The sequence below is a fragment of the Microdochium trichocladiopsis genome, assembly GCF_020744255.1.
Source record: "Microdochium trichocladiopsis strain MPI-CAGE-CH-0230 chromosome Unknown B0I36scaffold_5, whole genome shotgun sequence".
Lineage (NCBI taxonomy): Eukaryota > Fungi > Ascomycota > Sordariomycetes > Xylariales > Microdochiaceae > Microdochium > Microdochium trichocladiopsis.
The window spans coordinates 2,869,771-2,893,960 of NW_025763548.1; the positions used below are offsets into that span (position 1 = coordinate 2,869,771).

Consider the following 24,190-nt stretch of genomic DNA (forward strand, 5'->3'; position numbering starts at 1 on the left):
GAGCTTGGGGTCGTAGTCGATTCCCTGGAGGAGTCGGCCAAGGAGCTCTGGGGCGCCATTGCCGAGAGCCACGGGCATGCTGAAGCTCCGATGATTGGGGCAGTGTGACCCCTGCTCAGGGCAAGTGGAGGCATCATCATGGGCCTGGGCAGATCATTGCCCTCCACGCTCATAGACTCAAAGGCGCCGTTGTGGGGGAGGGGCTTCACTTGATCTAGTTCAGGGAAACGCCGCTGTGGCCGGCATATACAAGGGCTGTTGGCATGGTCTCAGGCATTAACGCTTGTGGTTGGGGCACAAGTCGTGATGGCTGCAGGGGCGGCTGTCGTTGGACATTTCTTACGCGAGTGTTTGCAATCTGCTATCAGACAACTGGCTGCATCGCGAGCTAGGGGTTTCCCTTGGCACTTCAGGCACGTCCATCGTCGACAGGTAACTCTGGGTGGTACTACTTGTCGCATTGGAATGAAACAGTCTTCATCATTGCTCTGTTAGCCAAGCTTGGTGTCAAGGGTCAGTTCTGCAGGCGCCGCCTCCGCTGTTCCTCGAGCCTCCGCTTGCCCTCGTCGGAAAACTGGTCCACAATATTCCTCCAGTCCCGAGTCACTGCCAGGTCGAGCGCGGTGCGCAGCTTGCTGTCCTCTCGGCGCGGGTCCAGGCCCAGCTCCAGCAGCTTCGCAAAGATGTCTCCAACATCCTGTGACTGCCTGTAGTCCCCATAGTGGTTCTCGCACGGCTCTTGACCCGCGACAGCATGCAGCATCGTCAGTCCCTCATCCGTCACCGCCTCGAGGTCGGCGCTCGCGTGGAGAAAGACAGGCAACGCGTCGCAATGGGAGATGACCTCCGTCTTGGTGTCTCCAGCCTTCCAGGAGGCCGCCAGGAACACAAACAAGGGCGTCTCTCCACGCTTGTTGCGAGCATCGATGGATGCACCGAGAGACAACAGCCTCTCGAACAAAGCTCTCGCCGGCTCGGCTTGCGCCTTGGGTCCTACTAGGGCGCTGGCGAGAACATGCAGAACCCCGTCGCCGTTCCTGTCTGGCGCTAGGCGTGCTGCCCCCTTTTCAATCAGACGCATTGCCGCCCAGGTTTGTCGCGACCTCAGGCAGTGATACAACGGCGTACGGCCATCGTCGTCCTTGTGCTCCAGCGTCGAAACGCCGACTTTCTCAATCAGTCTTTCAAAGATTTCCTTATGCTTGTCTTCAAATGGTCGTGCCATGGTGCACATCCAGTGAAGGGGGGTCCGGCCTCGCTCGTCTGTGGCGCAGACTTGCGCACCGACATCAAGGAGCAGGTTGGCAGCTTCGATGTGGACCGTGATAGGTGGTTCCGTGGCCGCATAGCAAGTATGATGGCGTGGCTTGCGTGGCATACATGCCGACGTCAGCAGCGTGCGGCCCTCAGAGCCTTTGCGCTCAAGATCAAAGCTCGCCAGGACTTTCGAGAATGGCCTCAACAGTCCATCGTCCTCAACTATCCGGTGAAGTACAGTACTTCCGTCTCCATACGTCTTGGTCGCATCGCCTCCATGATCAAGTAAGGCCCCAACGGTGTCCGCCTTGCGCAAATCCCACTCTTCTCGAAGGGTGTATGAGTTCTCGGAGAGGATCTGAATTGCGGCATCATGCATTATGTACCTGGGCTCGTCAGGTCGCGCAACGGCCACATCTTCATCGGGTTCATGGTTCTCGCAGATCCAAGTATCGTTCGCTGCCGTCAAGGTATTTGCGTCAGCGCCGGCACGCAGCAAGGTCTGTACCAGCTCTGTGTCGAGGCTCGCACTCGCTTTGGCCAAAGCTCCAGGTGCCCGGCTCAAGTCCGCGCCATGCTCAAGCAACGCACGCGTGACACCAATGTGATTCGACATCGCGAGCGCGGCTTGACCGCTCCGAGGGTCTGCCGAGTTCACATCGGCGCCGTGCTTCAGTAGAAGGCGGACGGTCTCTTCCCTCCAGAAGCCGCAGGGGTGCTCGCCACTGATGGCAACGAGTAGCGGCGACAGCCCACCGCTGTTTGTCGCGTGGATGTCTGCCCCTCCACGGTCCAATAGATACTCGAGAGCCTCGACCTGCCAGAAATACTGACCACTGGCGAGAATGTGTAACGGCGTTGCTTTCTTGAGTTTGTAAGCAAACCCGCGAACATGGGAGTAGGCGTTCACGTCAAGCCCAACCTCATCAACAAGTATCTTGATGGCGGCCAAATTTGGCTTGGGCCGTTCACATGCCTCGCCCAGCAGGCTCGAAGGACCCCCGGAGTCATGGTCGTCGACATTGTCTGGGGTCTCTTTGGTGCCGTCTGTTGCATCCTCACCAACGCGAGTCGCTCTTGCTTTTTCTTTCTCCTCTTCTCTCATTTTCTGGCGGCGTGCACATGCCTGCTCATCAACGGTTCTCAACTCTTCTCGGAAGTGCTTGAGTAACTGTATCTGACCCTCGGCAATCATGTGGTGGTAGCTGGTGTCATCGCCAAAGCTACTGAGAGCGAGGAGGTCCCCACCGACACGTGCGAACTCCTTAACGACTGCTTGATGTCCTTCTCTTAAGTGCATGCGAACCTTGTGTGGTATCCCGGTGCTGTCGGTGATCTGCTGTAGTACTCGCACCGCGTCTTGGGTCTCCATGTCATCGTGGCGAACGCTACCCGCTTGCAATTGCCTGAGATGGGCCATTGCAGTAATGAAGTTGGCATATCCAGTCTCCCGCGCCACGTCCTCTGCTGTCCGACCAACCGTGCCATTGATATCTTCGCGTGCATCAAGATCGGCCCCAGCCTCAAATAGCGCCGCGATGATCTCAGGCGCCGCGTCATCAGAAGATTGGCAGCGTCCCGGCTGATGCGGCCGAAAGGCTTCGTATTCGTCCCCGCCAGGAAGACTTGCCTTCTCTCCAGCAGTTTTCATGGACACACGAAACTCGGCGCCCCATCGACTCTCTGCGACCACATGCAGCGGGGTTCGGCCCCGATTGTCGCGTGCCGAAGGATCAGCACCATGCCGAAGCAGTAAATAGACGCTATCAGAGCAACCGCTCTGGCACGCCAAGTGTAAAGGTGTCTGTCCACTGTTTGCATCATTGTCGCGAAGGTCGAGGAACTCATGCAGGCTGCCGCGCTCTGCAAGTGCGGCTAGCAACACCGCTATCGAGCCTGGCTGTCGTGTCGTGCAAGCCACATGCAAAGGAGACATACAATTCTTCGTGAGTAGGGTAGGGTCAGCTCCAGCCTTCAAGAGCTTTCCAACATTGTACTCGGAGACGGACGAGGCCAGGTGGAGTGCCGTTCGCCCACCAAGGTCCTGTGTGTTGATGTCGGGGCTGCCAAAAATTGTGTTTCTCAGCACAAGCTCGATCCAGGTATTGCCTCCCTCGTAGACGTGAGGATTGTCTCGGTCTCTCAAAGCAGCGAAGTGCAACGGTGTGCGCCCAGTGGCGGTCGCCTGGTCGGGGGGAAGACCGAGTCCGGCCAAGAGATTGATGATGTCGAAAGTCTGCTGTTGCACACTGCAGTTCTCCAGAACATAGTGGATCAGCGTCAAGCCTTCTCGGGACTTGATTCTAGGATCGACTCCCGCATCGAGTAGTGCACGCACCCATTCGAGTGAAAGTTGACGTTGAATCGCAACGTGGAGCAAGGTCTCGTGGTTGTTGTTGACGACCCTAGGGTCGGCTCCGAGACTCCGCAACACCTCAAAGACCTTGATCCTGTCCTGTGATCCATTAACGAGGTTGAATAGCACAGTCTGGCCATTGGCTCCTCTGGCGTTGAGGTCAAGTCCCTCTTGTATCAGGAACTCGAGAAGTGCTTTCTCGGGTCTCTCCATGTTGAGCACGAAAAGTGGTGTCTGGCCTTTTTTGTTAGCAGCTGCCAAGTCGGCCCCGGCGGAAAGCAACGTTCTGAGCAGCGAGGTGTTTGATTCTTTGAAATTGTCGAAGCATCGGAAGATGTTATGCAATATCGTATTGCCAGCTTCGTCTGCTATGTTTGTATCAGCACCGTGATCGATCAGTTTCTGAACAATGCCAGCGTCAAGGCCGCCCTGTGCTCCTCGGAGGATAAGGCTTAAAAGCGGTGTCCTGCCCTTGTTCGCCCTTGCGTTGACATCGGCACCGTGCTCAACCAAGAGGTCGACAATGGCGGGCCAGCGCGTGTTGACATAGAACAGGGGGGTTTCCCCATCGAGTGTCCTGGAGTTTGGATTTGCTCCCGCACGGAGCAACAGCCCGGCGATTGTGAGCTCCGTGCGGCCTTTGATACTGTAGTCGGACCACATGCCATCATGCCGTCTTTGTACTGCGTAGTGTAGGGCTGTCATGTTCTTTGGTGGATAGGAAAAGCGACCGTCGCCGTCGGTCGTGGCGTTAATGTCCACGCCATGATCCAGCAGCAGCTGGAAGCATTCTTCAGCATTCTCTACGTCACCTTCATCGAAGAGGTGAAGATTCCTGTCGTATCCTGCGAATGCATGCAAGGGAGTTGGTCCTCGAGGATACGCGTCATCCAGGGTGATAGGCCCGCTCTTCGAGTATGACGGCTGTCCGAAGCATCTCTTATTTGGGTCGGCGCCTAGTTTGAGTAGTACTCGCATTCTCTCGCCATCGTGATCGGCTGCAGCATTGAAAAGAAGGGTCGAGCCTTCAAGGAAGCAGTCCACTTGGGCATGCCCTGTTTCAAGGATGGCTTCGAGGCTCTCTACATCGCTGACCCAATGCAAACAAGTATTTGCGTCTATAGGCGAAATCAATGGAAGGAAGAGGCGAACGATTTCAAACTTCCCTCCTTTCATGGCGCACTGTAAAGCGGTCTGTCCCGTGTCATCTTGTTGGAAATGATACATGTTGTAGGGAGTGTACGTGGTCTTCCGTATCATGGGGCTCACGCCGTGGTCGAGCAGCAGCTTGGCCACTCCTGCATGCCCATTGCTAGCTGCGTGATGCAATGGCGATAGGCCGATACCATCAACGACGTAAGGATCAGCGCCCATGCGCAGCAGAGTGGCGGCCACCTCCGAGATCCCTTGCTTCGCCGCCCAGCACAGTGGCGTCAAGCCTGCACCATCGCGAGAGCCGGCCCATGATGGCTGCTTGGCGATGAGATGCAGGGCATATTCTGCCAGGCCTTCCTTGATGGCCAGGTGCAACGTGTTGAACGACCGGTACGTGGGCCCATGCCACCACTGGTTTTTGGAATATCCAAGGATGGCGAAAGCTGGAAGACCAGGTGCGAGCCGCGCGTCGAGAGCATCCAAAACTTCAGCTTCATACGGTCGGCCCTGGTGCAGGTGGTGTTTGAGATTGTCGATGGCATATTTCAACAAAGGGTGTTCGAGCTGCAAGGCTTGATAAGCCTTTGTGCGACGATGGTATCTGGCCTCCCTGTCTTCATAGCGCTCGTAGTCATCGTCGTCGGCATCCTGAAGTGTAGAATCTTCAGCCGCAGCGCCAATCGTGCACCCATGAAGATACTGCAAGGACAGAACCACTAGCATAGAGTGCCCAGTCTTTTCGTCAAGCACAGGGAATGCGCCCGGTGTTTGTTGCCGGTCTTTGTTGCGAAGGAACTCGGTAAATGAATGATGTATGACGCTTACACTTTCGTCTTCCAGGATCTCCAGCAGCCGGCCACAACTTGCACGGATCAGACGCTTGCCTTCCTTCAAATCGTCATCTCCACGCATGCGAGCAATCAGGGCTCCTAGCTCGATCAGCCGCAGAGGTCGCGATGCGTGAATGACACAGCTCAGAATCTTTGCCTGTTGTTCTCTGGCCACGGCACTTCTGCGGGCGTGTTCTGTGAGGAGCTGTTCGTACACCTCAATGAGGCTTCGTGGCGAAGTCTCTAGCCGCTCGGGCAGCTCGTCCTCTGTGATGAGGCCGTCTCGAAGACTCTGTGTGAGGTGTTCGGTCATGAGGCGTGCGTGGAGGAACAAGCCTTTGGCTCGCTCGCAGATGGTATCCCTGACGCGGTCTTCTGTCTCCGGGCTGAGGGACGGCTCGAGAGTGCTCATGCTTACTGTCACGTATCTGGCAACATCCGGATACAGCAGGGAGCTATCGAGCTTGTCGCGCAGGACAAAAGGACTCTTGAGAGCGTCTTCGATCTTTGGAATCGGGCGACTGGTGAGGAGCAGCAGGACCCCGGCTGCATCGCTGCCGACGAGGCTGGTGAGCTGTGCTACAAGGCCAAAATCCTCCTCATCCATCTCGTCCAAGGCATCTACCACGCAGAAGACCCTAGGCAATTGGCCTATGGAACGAGCGACCAGTTGCCAAAGCTCCTCGTGCTCAGTACCAGCGACGCCCCGTGTCGTGCTGAGACTCTCCATGGCATCGACCAGCGCTGGGCTGTAGGGCAACAACTGGGCAGCAAAGTCGCGGATCAGATACCTAGCGCTGTGGTTCTTTTCGACGATCTGGCGGAAGAAGAAGAAGAGGACGGGCGCGGCTGGCTCAGACTGTTGAAGGTGGCGGATGGTGCTGGCGGCAAGAACCGACTTGCCGCTGCCGGCGACACCTTTGAGATGGAGACAGGGGGTGGCGGTTGGCTGAGGCGACGACCACATGCGGAAGTGGTCTGACTGAAGCATCCAGGAGCCCGTGCCTGGCACGTGGGCGTGGAGATGCTTCATGTACTCATTGCCAGGCGAGAGGTAGTCGGTGGGCTGGAGCCATTGCCGGAGCGCCGTGATGCGCTCTGTGTGGGTGCGGCCGGTGCCCGAGGGGGCGGGGACAGCATCGCGCAAGACGATATCGAAGTCGGCAGCTGGCTCGGCGACCTCGCTGGCGCCGAGGTCCAGGAGAGCGTCTTGGTGCATGGTTTTGGACTGGCGTCGGTCGTGTGAGTCGGGCACAGGCCCGATTGCACAGCGTCTTGGGAACGTGGATGACCTCGATGCCGGCGGAGTGGCAATTGATGTGCGACGAGTACGTGCTACGGGCTAGGGCAGCGTCCTCTTCAGTAGGGTTCCCACACATCTATACACCAGTCCGTGCTGAGTGTGTGAGCATCACAGTCGTGGCCCACGGCACTGTTGACGAGCGGCCGTTTGTGATGGCTGCTGTCGCTGAGGGTGACTCATGCCGGTGATGGGCTCTCGTCTCTGTGCCCTGTGGCGTGGTGATGGATAGCGCTGTGCATACAAGGCATTGTAGGGTCCAGGGCCAGCGGGGCGCAGGCTGCCAGATGGGGCAAAGTGCTGCAAAGATGCACTTTCAGAGCCGGTGTCGTCGCCTGCATCGTCTCGTATTCCTTCGGGAGCTGATTTGTGGTAGAGTTGATGGAGATCTGGTTGTAGGCAGAGCAGCTTGGAGTCGAAATCCAAAGTTGGAGGGGAGGGGGTGTTGACAAACACGTGCCAGGCGTGGCAGAGGAACAGCATTTCAAGGAAGGAACAACCCGCACCACGCCAGTGTCCATCTCCAAGCCACGCGGTGCTGGGCTCGTCCACGACATCATCATTATCATCATCAGTGACCTCAGACTGACTTTGCATGAAATCAAGCTACGGGGTATCGACATTCCATCACCTAAGTCCTTTTTTTTTGGACACCGCCCAGAGCCAGCCCTCCTCACCTGTTAAAGGCCGCTGCCACCCTGCTCTGGCCCTGTGCCGTCAGCGCCGCATAGCCCACCGCGCCCACTGCGACCGCCAGCACGCTCGACGACAGCAGCTTCCCCCAAGAGCCTCCACTGCCTGCCCGCTCCTCGTCCTCGAGCGTGGCCCCGCGCTTCCAGCCCTTGCCGCCCTTGGTCGCGATCCAGCTCAGGTACTTGTCGTCGTACGGCGAGTACGTGAACCCCATGAGTCGGTCGATCCAGCTGGGCGGGTGTGCCACGGCGCGGCGGTGCACAAAAGCGTCGACCCCGTGGCGGCCGTGGTACGCGCCCGAGCCAGAGTCGCCGACGCCGCCAAACGGCGCAGACGGCATCCCCGCGTGGAACAGCACGTTGTTGATGGTCACGCCGCCCGACAGCGTCCGGTCCAGCACCGAGTCGATGACCTGCTGGTCCCGCCCAAAGATGTAGAGCGCCAGCGGCTCGGGCAGCCGGTTGATGGCCGCCACAGCCTCGTCGACCGACGCCCGGACCACGGGGCAGATGGGCCCAAAGAGCTCCTCGGACAGCAGGCTGTCGTCCATGGTCACGTTGTCGACAATGGTCGGGTGGAAGAAGAGGCTCTTGGGGTCGCTCACGCCCGTGTACGCCACCTTGCCCGACGTCTTGTCCAGCAGCCCCTGCAGCCGACCGTAGTTGCGGTCGTTGATGACGCGGCACATCATGTTGCTTCCCTTGCTCAGGTACTGCCCGTTCCAGTACTTCATGCGCTCCACCAGCTGGTCTGCAATCTCGGGCTCGGCAAACACGTGGTTGACGCTCACGCAGATCTGCCCGGCATTCTGGAACTTGGCATACGTGATGCGCTTGGCGGCCAGCTCAATGTCGGCGCTCTTGGTCACGATGCCGGGGCCCTGGCCGCCCAGCTCGAGGACCGTCGGCGTCAGGTGCTTGGCGGCGGCGGCGGCCACAAACTTGGCCACCGTGGTCGAGCCGGTGAAGAAGATGTGGTTGAAGCGCTTCTCGAGGATATATGCCGTCTCCTGGGCCCCGCCCGTGACGATGCGGACGGCCTGCGGGTCCATGTACTTGGGAACGAGCTCGGCGAGCAGGTTCTGTGAAGCGGCCGGCAGCTCGGACGGCTTGAGCATGACACAGCAGCCTGTGAAACCCACGAACGTCAGCTCCCAACCAATTTTTACCATCAGGTCCACTCAATCTCCCACGGGTCTTGATATCACGCAAACTCACCTGCCGTGATGGCGGCAATCATGGGCTGCAGCACCAAGGCGAAGGGGAAGTTCCAGGCGCCAATGATGAGCGCCACGCCGAGGGGATCCTTGCGGATCCTGCCTCCGGTAAAGTAGCGGGCGAGGAAGCCGGCGTCGAGAGCCTCGTCGGCGGTCCACTCGTCCATGTGCTGGAGGTGGGAGAGCACGTCGCCCTTGACGACCCCGATGTCGCCGAGCGTGGTCTCGAAGCGGTGGCGGTTGAGGTCCGTCTTCATGGCCTCGACGATGCGCTCCTCGTTGTCGGCAACGAGGAACCACAGCTGCTTGAGCTGCCACCGGCGCCAGGCGAGCGACTTTGTGCGGCCCGTGGCGAAAGTCGCAAAGAGGGTTTTGTGCGACTCGTCGACGGCCTCGCGGGAGGTGTATGCCGATGTCGTTATTGACGACATTGCTGTGGTCCTTGTTGTGTGAATCTATCGTGTCTATGTGAGGGGTTGTTGTTTAAGTGTGACAAAGTTACCGGCGGCAGACTTGGAGCCCGGATGTATTAGTGTCTTGTTCCAAAAGGACTTGCGACCAAAGTTCTTGTGAATCCGGACTTAAAAGATGTGTGCCTCTACAGATATGCAACGACGTTGGAGAATGACAACCAAGAGAGATGGACCCTGAAACGGCGCAGCCCTGATCTTTAAGAACAAAATAATAATAAAACAGCGGACATCAACCCGCCGAGATGGTCCGTCTAGCTCGGCGCCTCTTCTCTCCACCTTTTCGAAGATCAGGATGCACCAGCCAGCCAGCGCCGCCCATCACTTGGCGGCTGTGGGGGATCGGATATGCCGGGCCCCGGGGGTGACGCCAGCCAGTCAATCCACCCTTGCATGCGACACCTACATCCGATTGCGTCTATAGGTGTACGGGTATACGATCTGGGCCGGGACTTGACGTAGGCATGCCGCGACTGCTCCAGTGGGCCGAGCCGGCGCGATCGCTTCTGCTGAGCGGCGCCCCTGGGCACAGAGTCGGATCTTGTAGTCTCGTGAGATTTCACCCCCATGCACACACGACGCCAGCAGTGCCAGATTCTCTCGGTCCTTTTGCCTTTTGAGTCTAGGTGTGGTGCCCGAAAAGTGCACACGCAAAGAGTGCCATGAGGCTTCTCCTCGGTGGGGGACAACGGACAAGCACAACTCAGCAGACAGGGCAGCCCCAAGACAGGAGTCACCCTCTTTGGAAGTGACAGACACGGTCGAGGCATGCACTTGGCTGTCTTGGGAAGTATGTTGCGAGCCCACACCTAGAGACCCAAGAGAGAGACAGGGACCAGACAGCCCGCCCTGCAGTCCTTCTGTACCTTTACCAGTAGGGCGGCGGCGGCAGGTGGATGGATGGATCGCGCTAGTTGGTCGTTCGAAAGAGGTAAGTAGCGTAAGTGTACGTACTTCCAAGGTTGCCATGCATGCACCTCCGCAGAAGCTTCTCTCTCTGCCTTTCAAGCTCCCCCCCCAAAGACCCTGTATGTAGATTGAGTTTCGGGCCACTGTCCCGCCCGGCGAATGACACAAACAGTAGCTAATAGCTGTCGGTTCGTTTCTGCAACAGGTCCGGCGCAGGCCCCCTTTTGCGAAAACGAATGCGAGGGGGAACACGGCTGCACTGCACGGCATAGCGCGGGCACTTGCACCGGGGGGGACACGGCGAACGGCGGACAACTCAAATCGGACCACAGGCCGCAGTTCTTTCTTGCCCTCGTTCCCTTTATCTCTCATCACCGATGGATTTCTCCCTTTTGTTTTTCCTTCTGTCTTCTGGAGATTGACTCCTCGGCGCATCGACCGCCGCCGACTTACCCGCACGCACACATTCTCTGGTCCGGACTTTTGTCTGTCCATGGGTACCTGTTCTCCCTGTGCTTACACATTTCGTTGGAGCCAGGCAATCGGGGGAGGGGGAAGTTGGTATGTTAGAGGGAATCGCGAAGGCCAAGTCATTTCACCGGAATAGCAGACTTGAGATTACGTGTAAGTAAGCAAGTCAAGGCTCCAAGAGTTTCAAAAAGTTATCGCCAGACAGCTTCAGAAAAGCGTCAAAAGAGCAAGGAACAACACGCGCCCAACACAACCCGTCCAAAAGTTACCCGGGGCGAGATAAGAAATCGTCCTGAACCCATGGCGCACGCCCTCTTGCTTATAAGAACATTTAGCTGGACCACGTAGACATGAAAAGAGTCACTGTAACATCCCCATCACCCGCATCCTCCTCCTCTTGTTTCCTTTGTCTTTTCATGGACATCGCCCATTGTCTTCTTTTTTTTCCTCTTTCATGGCCATCGCTTCTCTTTTTCCGCATGCGTGTACTTTGAGTATTTCGGTGTGTGTGTACGTGTACGTGTTCATTTTCCCCTCCGAAAAGCCAGAAACCAAAGGAGAGAAGACACCAATGCCCGGCCAACCACAGAAAACTAAAACCCAAGCGTCTCTCTCCTCTTGCCTCTCTGTCTTTACCTCATCCCCTTCCGCTCTTCCCTCCTGATGTTTGCTGCCGACATGCACATAAATCCGGTATCAAGAGCTACTCTATTCGAAACCCACAGACTGTTTCCACAGTTGTAATCACGACTTTTTCGTTCCCCTGCCCCCTGCCGAACTAATCACAACCACCCCTTTGTGCAACCCCAAGAAACCCCAAGATTACTACCTAAGTAGGTTGAGGCCAAAGTATTTAAATGTATTTTGATTTTCATTAACCAGACACTGTGCCTTCTTCATCTTGGGCTTCCTATTCCTGCTTCTCGCTCGACGCTTTGCGCTTTCCTCTGGAGGGGAAATATAAAAACAAAAAAATGCTGTACAACAATAATTGCAAATAATCTCTATATCTGGCGCCCTTTCTGTGCCTCCAAAGTCCATCTATTTAGCCATGAGGACGGCAGCATTCTTCATTCGTCCCGCGCTTACCACCCATCCTCTGACCTACTGGTGCGGTGGCTGCCGCCGGCCCCCTTCTTGCCACCTCCTTCTCCCTTGAGATCGTCCACAAACCCCACAAACTCGCGGTTGACATCGCACACCCGCGCAAACTCGAGCAGCAGCCGCCAGGTATACAGCACCATGTCCTCCCGCCGCAGCGCCTTGGCGCTCCACTCGGTCCCCTGCTCCGCGAGGAACTGTGCCGCGCTGTCCCCGTTCTCGTCCCGCGTGAAGTAGTCGAGCACCCCGTACAGGTCCTGGAGCGTGTTGTCCAGCGGGACAAAGTGCAGCCACGGCACGAGGCGGTCGTCGTGCCACTCGGCGTACACGGTGGCCTTGAGCGGGAGCGACGTGGACGACACGAGGCCCCGGAACCGCGCCGAGAAGCTGTTGCCGTCGACGTCCGGGATGAACTTGATCTTGTACTGCTCGGCCATCGGGATCGACTTGACCACGCTGTACCAGGGGTCCAGGTACTCGCACTGGTCTTTGGGGAAGCACAGCAGCTCGACGAAGCCCGCGTCCGCAAACTCGGCCAGCCAGCTGCCGACCTCGCCCTCGCGGCGCTTGGGGAAGTCGTACTTCTGCATCGAGGGCATCTCAAACGTCGGGGCCCGGGTCATGGCGGCGCCGCCGCCGCCCCCTGCAGCCATAGCCTCGCCCTCGAGGCCCGACACCGTGGTTCCGTTGAGCATCTGCACGAGCCGGTGGCGCTGGAAGTGCGACCAGTTCTCTGCCTTGTGCCTACCGCCGGATCCGACGCCGCGCCACACGATGCCGTCCTTCTTGTCGGCCCAGGGAGGACCGTGCGCCTTGCCGCCAGAGTAGAATGGGTCGTCGGTGATGTACATGGCCCCGGGGATGATGATCTCGTTGTTATTCGGCAGCTTGGACCCACCGAAGAGGGGTATGAGCTCCTTGCTCGTGGCGATCGACAGCGGCTCGATGAACGTTCCGTGCATTTCCCGCAGGTGCGGCTGTGTGCACACGTCCATGGACGCGGTGAAGTTCTTGATATATCCGAAGTACTGGTACGGCGGCTTGTACTTTTCGGGGAATTTGGGGTAGTCGGTCAGGTTGGCGACCTGGGGCAGCTCGCGCGCGGGCGAGGTCGGGTCGCACGTTGCCCGCGTCATGTCCCAGTACTGGTTGTCGTGCAGCCACTGCGGGTCGTAGGGCTGCAGCTCGACGACCTGGGCGTCGACCTTGAACAGGCCCGTGTACTCGGTCATGACCTGGTCCACTGGCGGCATCGACCGCGTCTCGCCTTCCTTTTTCACAAATCCCGTAATCTCCTCCCAGGGCACGAGCAGCCGCGACTCATCCATCATGTTGATCGGCATGTCCACGTCGGGCAGGTACGGCGCGGCATCGGCGACGAGACCCGTCCACAGCTGCAGCCAGGGGACGAGCCCTTCGGTATTGCCGTGCCCTTCAGCATGGCCGTTGCGCACCTTGATGACGTGGTGCCAGGTGGCGGCGCGCTCGGCAGTGGTCTTTGGGTCGAGCGCCCAGAATGGCCGCAGGTCGGCATAGATGCGGTCGAAGAAGGACTCGACGATGAGGGCGTCGTGCTTTACGGCGTAGTCGTACCAGGCGTTGAAGCCCGGGGGCGGGTGGCGGCCGCGGCGCTCGCGGTACTGTGCGGCAGCGTCGGCGAGGTCCTTGGGCTGGCGGCCCAGGACGGCGGCATGGTGGTTGCGGGCCTCGGTGATGAGGGTCTCGATGGGGTGTGTCGCGTTCTTTGGGGAAAAGTAGTCAAAGTAGTGTGCCTTTGCGGAGCTGAGGAGGCCGGCGGCGGAGTGGGAGAGGGAGAAGAGGTAGAGGAGGACGACGAGGATGGCGGCGATGCCGCCGTAGCGGAGGAGGATGGCCGAGGAGCAGTAGCGGCTGCCGGGGAGGCTGGCGAGGCGGTGCGAGAGCAGCATGGCGTGGTGGTCGTGGTGGTAGCGTCTCGCGGAGCTGCAGGGCAAAAAGGCGAGGTCACCTCGAGGACGCTGTCTTCATGGCGGGTGGCAAGACGCTGGTGGAGGAGTCGCTGGTGTCGTCGTTGGCGTCGTAGACGTCGTCCGTCGTCCGTCGCAAGGATGGATTCGAGGACGTGGCGCAGAGAGCAGGCAATGAGGCCCTAGCAGCAACCAACAGTAGCGGATTGTAATCAGAGAAGCCTCGCCTGTCGCCTGCGGAATTCGGGTCGTGCGTCTCTCGTGTGCCGTGCCCGTGTCTCTTGTCTTCGTGTTGTCGTCGTCGTCGTCGTCGTGGCCGCCGTCTATGGTGTCCAATTCATGTGGGATTGGGGCAGAGAGGAACAAGAGAGCACCATTGTCATCAAATGTCTGGCTGTGGAGGCGTTGCCTTGGCGGGTCACTCCAGGGGTCGCAGCAGGAGGCAGGAGACACAGCGAGAGGCAGGCACCACCAGAACGCCTTGTGGGGCCAGGCCGCCGTCAAACAAACCTGAAGGGCCCACGGCCATGCACCAATGCACCAATGCACCAATGCACCAACCAACCAACCAACCAACCAACCAACCAACCAACCAACCAACACGAGCAAGCTTGCAAGACCGCTGGCCTGAGGCTGCCATTGGCCAGCCCATACGGCCAAAGACATGATGAACCTCCTCGGACCAGCTTCATGCTCGTGTTCACGGGGCCACAAGTACCAGGCAGCATTCCTCGCCCTGTGTCCGACCCGTGCTCGCGCTTCTCTTCACACACATATCACATTCAGAGAGAGAGAACAAGCTGGCCTTGCGCAACAAAGAGAATTATTGGAATTTGGTCATAAGTCATTCACCCATCATTATTCTAGTCCCTCCCTGGGCGCTACACAAAAGCAGCTCGCCCGGCCTCTCCGACTACCTAATGCATCGTGCAGCCCCAGACCTCCTCATCTGGCCATCTGGCTAAGACAACGCAGCTGACACGTGCAAGAGGCGTGTGTCCAACAAATATCAAGAAATTATAAATCAGAGTGGACAGGATCTGACAAGAGCAACACCCGGCGGCGATAGTTGCGGCCGTGTGCTCGAAAAGTTTATACAACGTAGAACCGATGGCGGTTCCGAGTCGAGATGGTCGGCTTCTGCGCCAAAAAGACTCATCAGGGTATCAGTGCTGGGCAACTCATCGGTCTGGTGGCCATCCTCGCCATGGGCTGCCGTCATCGACGTAGTAGCAGCAGCACCATCATGCGACCTTCACGTCTCTGTTCTCAAGACAGCGGCGTCAGCACCAGCACTACCCACTGCGCCGCGCCGCTTCCGTCGTGCAGTGGCGACCAGTGCGTCATGACCCGGTCAAGCTTGGCCGACTTGGCCAGCCGGCGCTCTAGCCGGTCCAGCGCCTCCGTCGTCGCCGCCGCCGCCATCCCCCGGCTGCTCTCCCGGTCCGACGTCACCGGCCGCCCGCCCACCGTGCTCCGCCGCCCGCTCGACACCTTGGGCTTGTCAACCAGGATCTCTGTGCTCGTCGACTTGCCAAACTGGATCCGCTCCCTGATTGTCGCCTTGAACGACTTGGTGATAGACGGCGACCCTGCGTGCTCCGTCAGCACGTCAAAAATGCCGCTCTGGGAGACGTCCGATCGTAGCCCCAGCAGGTCTACCGCCGCCTCCGAATAGAAGATAATGGGCAGCTTGAGGCTCTGCTTCTTCCGCCCGCTGCCGCTCGGCGTCGGCATCCGCGGCACTGCCAGGTTGCTCCGAAGCTGGCCCGCCGTCGCACAGCTTAGCACCATATAGTACGAGTACGCCGTCGGAAAGATGGAGATGCCGCCACTCGACTGGTATCGCGAGCTCGAGAACCGCCCGTTGCGCGGCTGCCGGTGCCCGTGGCTCGGGATGAACTCGTACGGGTCGTGGTTGCTCGTCAGCGGTGTCGACGCGGTGGAGTTCTTGCGGAAGGGCGACATGAACCGGGTCCGCGACTTGCGCTTATCCGCACCGCGGCCACGCAGCATCGACTCGGTCTCACCCTTGCAGCCGCTGCCCTTGTGGTGGCTGTTCTCCACGGCCGTCTGCTGGCTGCCGGGGCTCCCAAACGACACTCCAGAGTCGGCTGATGGGTTCTTGCCCCAGTTGAGCACGCGCAAGACGTCCTTGCGGGAATTGACTGACTCGGAGACGTTGATCTGAGCACCCAGCCAGTACCGTAGCCGACCGAGGTTGTCCCGAAGCGGCATCAGGAATAGAAGGTTCCAAAAGGGCTCGCCATCCTTGCGGTAGTTGAGCAGGAGCTCGACAGTTTCCTCCTCGCCCTCCAGCGCCGCCTGGATCTTTGCGACCACAAGCTGATCCGTCGCGGGGCCCTGGAGAAAGCCACAGCTCTTGGATACCATTTCACTGACGCCGTAGCCAGTCAGCCGTGCAAAGACCTCGGACGCAGCCACAATCGATTTTGTCGGATCTGTCGCATCCACAAGGCAGAAGCTCTCGCCCAGGCCAGGATATTCGAGCTTGACTGACGCGAGAGAGTGGCTGGAAGTGGCAAGGGCGTTGGCCGTACAGTATGCAAACTGCGACTTGACGAAGCCGGGAAAGATGTCCTTGGCGGTGCGCGTCTCGATATAGGTCCTGGCCTCGTGGAAGACGCCCTCCACGCTGGGCAGGACGGAGCGGGCAATCCGCTTGAGGTCGGTGTTGAGTGCGCGGTTGACCAGCGGCGGCAAGTTGATGGGCTTCGCCGCACCCATCGCTGTGAACGACGTCGATATTGCAGTCAGGACCGACGCAACCTCGTCCGTCGTCTGTGTGAAATCCTTGACCTGCAAACCAAAACAAAGAAGAGCCCTTGTCAGTCAGGGCAGATAAAATAACAGAGCCTACGATCGGCACCTACACGCATGAGGAACTCGATGTTCTCTTCGCATCCTTGATCCTCGCAGTAGTTGAGAAAGTGCTGACTCGTGCTCGAGTTCTCTAGCATCATGGAGAATATGTCCTTTGAAAGGATATCCACAAACGGTGGGAAGACATCGTAGGTATGTGTCGTGAATGCCACACTCCGTGGTGAAAGCTCCGGCAGCTCGTCATAGGTGCTTGGGAGTCGTTCGCTCAGAGTCGAGGTGCGCCCCGAGGGGTTGAACGACTTCGGCCTGGAAGACTTGCTCGCGCCGTAATCTACATACTGCTTGAAGGCAGCCTCGTTGGTGTGGTGGGCAAGACCCGAATTGCTCCGCAGACGGAGCGAGAGGCGGTCGACACTCGCTATGGAACCCCTCGTTGAAGGCTGTGGTGACGCGATCCGGGGTGTTGGTGGCAGCGCATTCAATGAGTTGACGTTGGTTGGCATGATGGGGAGATGAAAGCGTCCATCCATTCCACTCAGCGAGGCACAGCGCCCTTGATCCATTGTTGCGTACGATAGTGCCTTCCAAGCGTTTCGGTGTCAGGGGAGCATCTTGCGGGAGCACCAACCCCCAAGTAGAGTCTCAGTTTAGGTCGTCCAGCCACGGACCACGAAGCAAACACAACTTTCAGCGAACAACGAGGAAACAAACAAAGGTCGCCAAGTCGCCCCAGGATGCACCGGGAAAACCCAGCACCCTACTGCAGACGAGGAGCCAAGGGGCCTTTTGTTGTTCTAGCATCCCCGCGGTTGTTCGTGCTCTACAGCCACTGCCAGCAGAACCAGACTAGTGCCGCTAGCTCCTGACTCGTATATTGTCAAAAGCGCACGCCCGTGGACGCCGCCGCGCTACCGATCCAAGGTGCTATGGCCAGTGGATCTGATCTTGCATGCCTATGGAGCAGGCACACTCTGTCTTGCGCCCGATAACCTGGCGTTCTCGAGCGTCATTTCGCCTGTCGTGTTAGCTCGCCTGCCCAGTGGACCCCGGTGGAGGGTGCACTCCCGCGCGCTCAATGAGAAACGAGCTAAAGCACCAAGGGTCGCCCGTGTAAGATCATGATCGTAGAGCTCTGGTGTGGTATCGTATCTTTCAGGTCCGGCCTGGTGACCTGACCCCATTCAAAGGCCCCAGCAGCCAGGCTTGAGCATGACAGAGGGCTGAGGACCAGGGTGCCTGGGGAGGGGGCTCGAACAGGCGCCAATGATTGACGCTCTTGCAGACCATCTCTCGCCGCTCGCCGGACATGCTGCCGTGAGGCTGAGGTTTGCGCATGCAACCAACAAGCTGCAATAATGAAGCTTCTTTGTTGCAATGCCCAAGGTGGGTGGCTAGCTGGCTAGTCGTGCTTGTGGCAAAGCTAACGAAAAGCCGAACGCCTGTTTGGTGCGCATGATGCTAGGCGACAACGCGCGCTGGGAGAGCCAGTATTGCTTTTTTTTTTTAAGTATCTTTGCTAGCAATGTGGACCGCACAAGTGGGAGATCTCACGATGTCTCCCACCTGAGTTGGTAGTCCAAGCACATCCATGGTCGATCAGCGAGTCATCGTGGTCTGGGGAGTGGACCGGAACCCTGACGATCTACAGATCCCCGGGAGGGCGCTAGCGGTTCTGGCATGGCACTAGCGCCACCCAGAAGGCCAACACGTGTGGTAGTGTTGAGCCCCTGAGCATGCTCCGTGCGCGGGCTGGCTGCGGAGGTTGCCCTCAGTCGGGAAGAAGGCTTAAGCGGGCGTTACTCTTGCTGGCTAGCCCCGCCGACGGCGACATCCAGCAGTTCGCATGGAAGGCGCCAAAGCCCGGGCTAAATGATGGCAGTATGACTAGCATGGCGACATCCCGATGACACTCAGGGGTTCGGTAAGTTCAGAGTCGCGTTCTAGAATCCCTTCCGTTGGGCGGCGACTTTCTGCAGCGTGGAAAAAGGAAAACCGTGACGGTGCCAGTTCGATCCTCACAAGACATGCATGTTGGTGCATGCATCGACCATACCGATGCCTGACAGCCTTGTCAGGGCGGACTGACATAAAAATTATTGTTTGCCTGTCCTGTCTGTTGCTTTGGCCCGCTTTCTATCGTAGATCTCCTTCTCCTTATCCATCCGCCACTGGCAGGTCTCGGCGAACTCGCAATAGCCACATTTGTATGTTTCCTCAATGGGCACGCCTTCCGGCTCTCGCCGACCGTGCCACCACTGCATGTTCTTTGCGATGTAATTGTCAAGAGCTCCCGTGTCGGCCATAAAGGTTGTTGACCCAACGACCCGACCATCTTCCCGATGTCTATATTGGACACAGAGAAGGTCTGCAACGTTGCTCGCGCCCTGGGGGAATGTGAGGCTGATCTCTTCGAGCAACAGCGGGACGAGCTGGCTGAGGCAGCGGTACTTGATAAAGTCTGTCGCAATGGACAGGGGTGGTGCGAGAGCAGGGGTTGCATCAAGGCTGGGCCGGGCATCCTGACGATCCTCCGGAGCTTCAGACCCGTCACTATCTGAATCGGCATCGTCGAAGATGTCGTCGTGCAGGCTGCCTATTTGGGCCATGAACGTGTCTGAGAACCTGACCTCGGCCTCCAGGCCATAACGAGCCATGACGGCGGGCAGATCCAGCTTGCCGGCTGCCATCTCACAAAGCATACGGTGGTAGAGAAAGAGCTGTATTTTGGTGGGGCGCAACGCTGCTCCGGTGGGGAGCTTTGTTGACCCACGGGTTTTGGCGTCCAGAAGGTATACCTGCCGGTGATGAGAGCCGAGATATTTGGAGATTGGGGTTTGCTTTTTACCAGATCTGTCCACAGGTGCTGGGGAGCGTGCGTCGCCTGTTAGTGGCTCGACCTCATCCACAGGACAAGCGAAGCTGAGCTCGTCAATGGCACCGTTGACAAGCTGCCCGTCGATGGTGCCCCAGACCTCGAACTCTCTGGTCATGCCAGTGTCCCGGAGGGTGCGTAGCCCTTGAATAACATTCCACATGCGGAGTGCAAAGGCTTCCTCTTTCCGGGCTACTGAGACACGGACGGCCGTATGTACTTGGTCCTCGAGCTTCTGGTGGACAGCGGAGCCGCCGCGCATGGCCGCGGTGCGAGTTTTACGGCCACCTGGAAGCCGCGTGAGTACGTAGGCGTATTGGAGTTCACACCAGGCACCAGAGGAGAGGTCCGTCACCGTCAGAGGCTTTCTGGGGAAGGACCGGAAGCGCTCCAAGGGCGACCTTGCTGCTAATTGCTCTGGGTTTTCCGGTTGGGCATCTACTTCAGCCTGGGTTTGCCTCGAGGTAAACTCGCCGTGCAGGCCGGGTGGTGAGCGGCTCACTAGGCGCTGGAAGTCAGTCAGACACGCCGAGTGGGATCGTGGGTGACACTCCAGGAACGAGATGTATGCAGGGCAGTACTTACGATCCGGGAGCTGGACGAGCTCCGGCGGCGTGCGATGCCATGACCTGGTCGGGTACGGGCCGTGGGCTCTCTTGCGCAGGCTGTAAGAGCTCTTTGCAAGATATGCGTCTGGGAGAGCGGGAGACGGGTCCAGGGCAGCAGGCACAACCTCGAGTACTGGTGCATCGCTTGGGGAGGCGAGCACGGGGGCCGGGCTCTCTGTAGCGGCACGGACAGCGTGGAGGCTCTCGAGGAGGCTGTTGACGATGTCGGCCTCGCCGTCGGAGAAGTCGGACCCGTAGTCACTGTCGTTGCAGTTGGCTGGGACGTTTGAGGAGACCATGGCCGACTTGAGAAGGGAGGGATGTAGGCTCGGGGGCAGAGTGTGCGGATCATGCATTACTCATGATGGCAGAGAGAGGCAAGCTGGCCGTGGAGCGCGATGGGAAGCGGGGAGGTGGTGTGTGGTGGCCGCCAGACAGGCGCGTCGGCACGTGACCGCAGGCAGGCAGGCACTTGACAACAAGCAAAGACGGCATGAGGCAACCATGCACCACCACCTTGAAAGAAACGGGAGAGCAAGGCCTTGGCTGTGTGTTGTCTGCAGTCCGTCATGGATGATCGAGGACTGACCTCAGCTCAGCGATGTGGAGAGCGCTCTAGGGCTGTAACTGCCAGGGTGAGTTGCTGCCTGCAGGAGGAGCAGGCACGCCCCACGGTGGCTCTCTCCCACACTTGGGCGGCGCTTCAAGGTCAGCACGCGGTGTGCCGCTCCTCGTGTCCGGTCGAGTCAGGGGAAACCACACAAGCCTCGCTCGTGCGGCATACGCTCATCCAGTCGAGGGCTCATTCGTTCGTTCAAGGGCAAGGCAAACATGGCGGCTGGCGAACCCTGGGTCTTCAGCTCGTAACTGCTCAGCCTCCACGGCTGGCAGGTGGTGGGACAGAGGGCGCAACGTCTGTGCGAGCACGGCCGCCCTCTCTCTCGCATGCGGACAGCACAGAACAGTACAGATCGCAACTCGCTCATCATCGACAGGCAGCAGACAAAGGCGTCCCTCATATAAGGACAGCCTCTGGACTTGTTTCTTGCCAGCGTCAAGCATTCCAGACACCGGCACGGCACCCCGAATGTCGAGACACAAGACACGCTTCCAACATCCCCCACACGTCGGTGCCACAGCAATCATCTTCACCACACGTCAAAGCAACTTTGAGACGACCTCTTGACATTCTCAGCCATCATGCGAGGCTTCCTGCAAAGCAAAGAGAGGGTTGGACAGACCAGGCCTGTCGTCAGCAAAGCAGCCAGCGCCAGCCACGGCTCCAGACAGTCGGCTGCCAACACCACTGATGGCCACCACCACCAAGCATCATTCCACGACCTGCCGCCCGAGATCCACCTGGCCATCAGCAGGTACCTCATCTACCCGGATGCGCTCTCTCTCAAGCACACGTGCCGGTACCTGTATCTGCTGGTGGACACTGGGGTGCGGCTCAAGATTGACTGGCTGATCGAGCGGCGCAGCCTGCACCTCGAGTGTCCCAACGACCGGCGGTGCGACCTGGGCTCCGACCTCAAGTTCTGCCGGGGCTCGGTGCGCCTGCTGATGCAGCGGCGACGGGAGCACCTCGAGTGCGAGTCGCGGCCGGGGCTCGGCTGCCTGGTGTACGGCACGCCGGCGTGCACACACCGGCGGCGGCTCAGTGAGCGGTGGAAGCAATGGCTGCGGGCGACGCTGACGGTCGAGGTGTGGTGGATTGTGGTCGCCGTGGGCGTTGTGCTGGTGGCGTGGTGTCTGTCGCCCTTGATTCTCGCGACGTAGCGGCAGGCTCTGTACTTGAAGTATATTACCTTGGTACCTACCTAGGTGTCTGGCTGGCATGGAGCTGTGCCCCAGCACCACCTTGTTGATAGTAATGATGATGATACCCATGAGCCGAGTGCTTGTTGCGCCAGGCAGGCGACGCGGGAGAAGTGATGGGCTGGACGAGAGCGAGGGTCCTCCCGGGCGGGCCGGCGCACGGCTGCTGCTGCTGCTGCTGCTGCTGCTGCTGCTCCGGCTGCGGATGTGCTGGCCCGGCACTGCGACGACCCCTCCATTGATGCTGCAGACTGTCCCTGGCCCTGGCAGGCAGGCACGCAGGCACGCCGGCGCTGACGAGACACCTCTTCGACAACACTCGTTCACTTTCCACTCCTGAAGACGACGACGGCCTCCTCCTCGACTCTTGCTCCTCTCCGCCCTCGGCGCATTCCTCTGTCCAGATCCAGCAGCAGCAGCCACCCCTTCCTCCTCCTTCCTCCTTCCTGCCATCGCCTCGCCATGACCTCGCCAGACGACCCGGCCTCGGCCCCCGGCGGCGCCCCGCCCATTCTCAACGGCACAACCTCCTCCTCCTCCTCCTCCGTCGCCGCCGTCCCGCCATCGCACAGCCTCGAGGCCCTCTGCCACGCCCTCCACGCCAGGGTCGAGGCCCTCCTGGGCACACCCACCCAGGACCCCATCCTGCGCGACGTCCAGGCCCAGGTCCGCATCGCCAACGACGTCGTCGACGACGCTCTCCGCCGCTATCAGCCGAACGAGCTCTCCCTCTCCTATAACGGCGGCAAGGACTGCCTCGTCCTGCTCCTCCTCCTCCTCGCCCGCCTGCCCGCGCACTTCTCTTCACCCTCGGCTCCCAGCGCGTTCCCGACATCCCTACAAGCGCTCTACATCCGGCCCCCGCAGCCTTTCCCCGAGGTCGACGCCTTTGTCGCCTCGTCGACAAAAGACTACCACCTCGACCTCGCCACCAGCGACAAGCCCATGAAGCCCGCCCTCGCAGACTACCTCGCCGACAAGCCCAACATCAAGGCCGTCTTCGTCGGCACCCGCCGCACCGACCCCCACGGCGGCAAGCTCACCTTCTTCGACGAGACGGACCGCGACTGGCCGCGCTTCATGCGGATACACCCGGTCATTGACTGGCATTACCGCGAGATCTGGGGCGTAAGTTTCCCGAGCGAGCTCTCCCCCTTGTTCTCCCTTTTCACTTGACCTTCTGCGCGGCGCGGCCATCCTCACACTGCCCACCTCGTTGCAAACACAGAAAGGCGCTCTGCTAACATGTTGCCCAAACGGCGTGTAGTTCATCCGCGCCCTCCAGGTCCCCTACTGCCCACTCTACGACATGGGCTACACCTCGCTCGGCGGCACCGACGACACCCTGCCCAACCCGGCGCTCAAGGCGCACGAGGGCAAGCCCACAAACACCGGGTTCCGGCCGGCATATGAGCTCATGGACGACGATGAGGAGCGTCTGGGTAGGGAATGAGCCGTGATGGGCTTGCCCTGGACAGTGAAGAAGAAGAAGAAGAAGAAGAAGAAGAAGAAGAAGAGGGACGCGAGGAAGACGACGTCAAGAAGCGGGTTACTGGTTTTCAAAGAAGGCTCGGAAAGAGAGAAGGGGGGGAATAGAGGATGAAGCCAGGCGGGGGACGTGGATACGGATCCTTCGCGGGCCGTGCCTTGCATGGGAGTGGGAAGAAAACAGCTTGCGCAAGGTGTAGTTGTCGCCCAGCTGGCAGAAACGTTTCTTGGATGGTTCAAACGCCCGAATACACACAGCCAGGATGCTGCCAGAGGTCATTGCAAAGGCTTCACATGTCCGTCAAGAACGATGGGCCCATCCTGGACGGTGGCGGCGACGGCACGGGCGTCGACAAATATAGCAAGGGTGACTGCCCAACTACACGAGATGGCGCTTCGGACGGCTCGCGTACCTCCCTCCCGTCCCCGGCACCCCGGCGTGGATTACGAGATAGAGGAGGATTCCCACGGCACGATAAAGCGACAATTCAAATTCATGTGGGCTCATTTTGCAAAGGGGGCAGATTTCAGGGGCATCGTGGTGTTGGTCATCATCTTGGATGTATAGACTACATATCCATACATACATACTACACTTAGCAGGCGTACAAGGCGTACAACAATAAGATATTCTTCATCTTCAGTAGCGAAAAAACATTTACAAATGCGGAGGGGAAGGTTTTCTTTGAAAATACTCATCGAAGCTGAAGATGTGTGGGGCCTTCGCAATGAGTGGAGAGAGTGAAGGGATGCCATAGGCGTCCCAGGCTTCATACATATTTTCTTCTCCTTCTCTTTCTCCCCCGCTTCCTTTGGAAGGAGTTGTACGATTATATGGGATTATCCAGCCAAT

The 24,190-nt window shown here is 59.0% G+C and overlaps 8 protein-coding genes across 8 annotated transcripts; 3 read left to right on the forward strand and 5 right to left on the reverse strand.

Annotated features, from left to right (window-relative positions):
- Nucleotides 1–311: 311 nt before the first annotated feature.
- On the reverse strand, nt 312–4,953 carry B0I36DRAFT_323971 (ankyrin repeat-containing domain protein). Its single transcript, XM_046154043.1, has one exon. The coding sequence runs from the start codon at nt 4,871–4,873 to the stop codon at nt 515–517; it is 4,359 nt and encodes a 1,452-aa protein (XP_046013151.1). The 5' UTR covers nt 4,874–4,953; the 3' UTR covers nt 312–514.
- Nucleotides 4,954–7,571: 2,618 nt separating this feature from the next.
- On the reverse strand, nt 7,572–9,238 carry B0I36DRAFT_363160 (aldehyde dehydrogenase 3H1; the record flags this gene model as incomplete). Its single annotated transcript, XM_046158760.1, has 2 exons — nt 7,572–8,719; nt 8,809–9,238. 2 exons carry the CDS (start codon nt 9,236–9,238, stop codon nt 7,572–7,574), a joined length of 1,578 nt encoding a protein of 525 aa, XP_046013152.1.
- A 2,504-nt stretch (nt 9,239–11,742) lies between these two features.
- On the reverse strand, nt 11,743–14,370 carry B0I36DRAFT_374373 (glycosyltransferase family 90 protein; the record flags this gene model as incomplete). The annotated part of the gene is made up of 2 exons (XM_046160269.1): nt 11,743–13,500; nt 14,215–14,370. The coding sequence occupies 2 exons, from the start codon at nt 14,368–14,370 to the stop codon at nt 11,743–11,745; spliced, it is 1,914 nt and encodes a 637-aa protein (XP_046013153.1).
- A 142-nt stretch (nt 14,371–14,512) lies between these two features.
- On the reverse strand, nt 14,513–17,273 carry B0I36DRAFT_323976 (uncharacterized protein). The gene is made up of 2 exons (XM_046154044.1): nt 16,599–17,273; nt 14,513–16,524 (listed from the first exon to the last, which is right to left on the reverse strand). Exons 1-2 carry the CDS (start codon nt 17,109–17,111, stop codon nt 14,974–14,976), a joined length of 2,064 nt encoding a protein of 687 aa, XP_046013154.1. The 5' UTR covers nt 17,112–17,273; the 3' UTR covers nt 14,513–14,973.
- Nucleotides 17,274–18,641: 1,368 nt separating this feature from the next.
- On the reverse strand, nt 18,642–20,327 carry B0I36DRAFT_363163 (exonuclease V a 5' deoxyribonuclease-domain-containing protein; the record flags this gene model as incomplete). The annotated part of the gene is made up of 2 exons (XM_046158761.1): nt 18,642–19,921; nt 20,006–20,327. The coding sequence occupies 2 exons, from the start codon at nt 20,325–20,327 to the stop codon at nt 18,642–18,644; spliced, it is 1,602 nt and encodes a 533-aa protein (XP_046013155.1).
- A 901-nt stretch (nt 20,328–21,228) lies between these two features.
- On the forward strand, nt 21,229–21,810 carry B0I36DRAFT_363164 (uncharacterized protein; the record flags this gene model as incomplete). Its single annotated transcript, XM_046158762.1, has 1 exon — nt 21,229–21,810. The coding sequence occupies one exon, from the start codon at nt 21,229–21,231 to the stop codon at nt 21,808–21,810; it is 582 nt and encodes a 193-aa protein (XP_046013156.1).
- Nucleotides 21,811–22,146: 336 nt separating this feature from the next.
- B0I36DRAFT_289566 (uncharacterized protein) lies at nt 22,147–23,302 on the forward strand (the record flags this gene model as incomplete). The annotated part of the gene is made up of 2 exons (XM_046151678.1): nt 22,147–22,977; nt 23,117–23,302. Exons 1-2 carry the CDS (start codon nt 22,312–22,314, stop codon nt 23,300–23,302), a joined length of 852 nt encoding a protein of 283 aa, XP_046013157.1. The 5' UTR covers nt 22,147–22,311.
- A 138-nt stretch (nt 23,303–23,440) lies between these two features.
- B0I36DRAFT_323982 (uncharacterized protein) lies at nt 23,441–24,007 on the forward strand. Its single transcript, XM_046154045.1, has one exon. It carries the CDS (start codon nt 23,449–23,451, stop codon nt 23,935–23,937), a length of 489 nt encoding a protein of 162 aa, XP_046013158.1. The 5' UTR covers nt 23,441–23,448; the 3' UTR covers nt 23,938–24,007.
- Nucleotides 24,008–24,190: the final 183 nt, after the last annotated feature.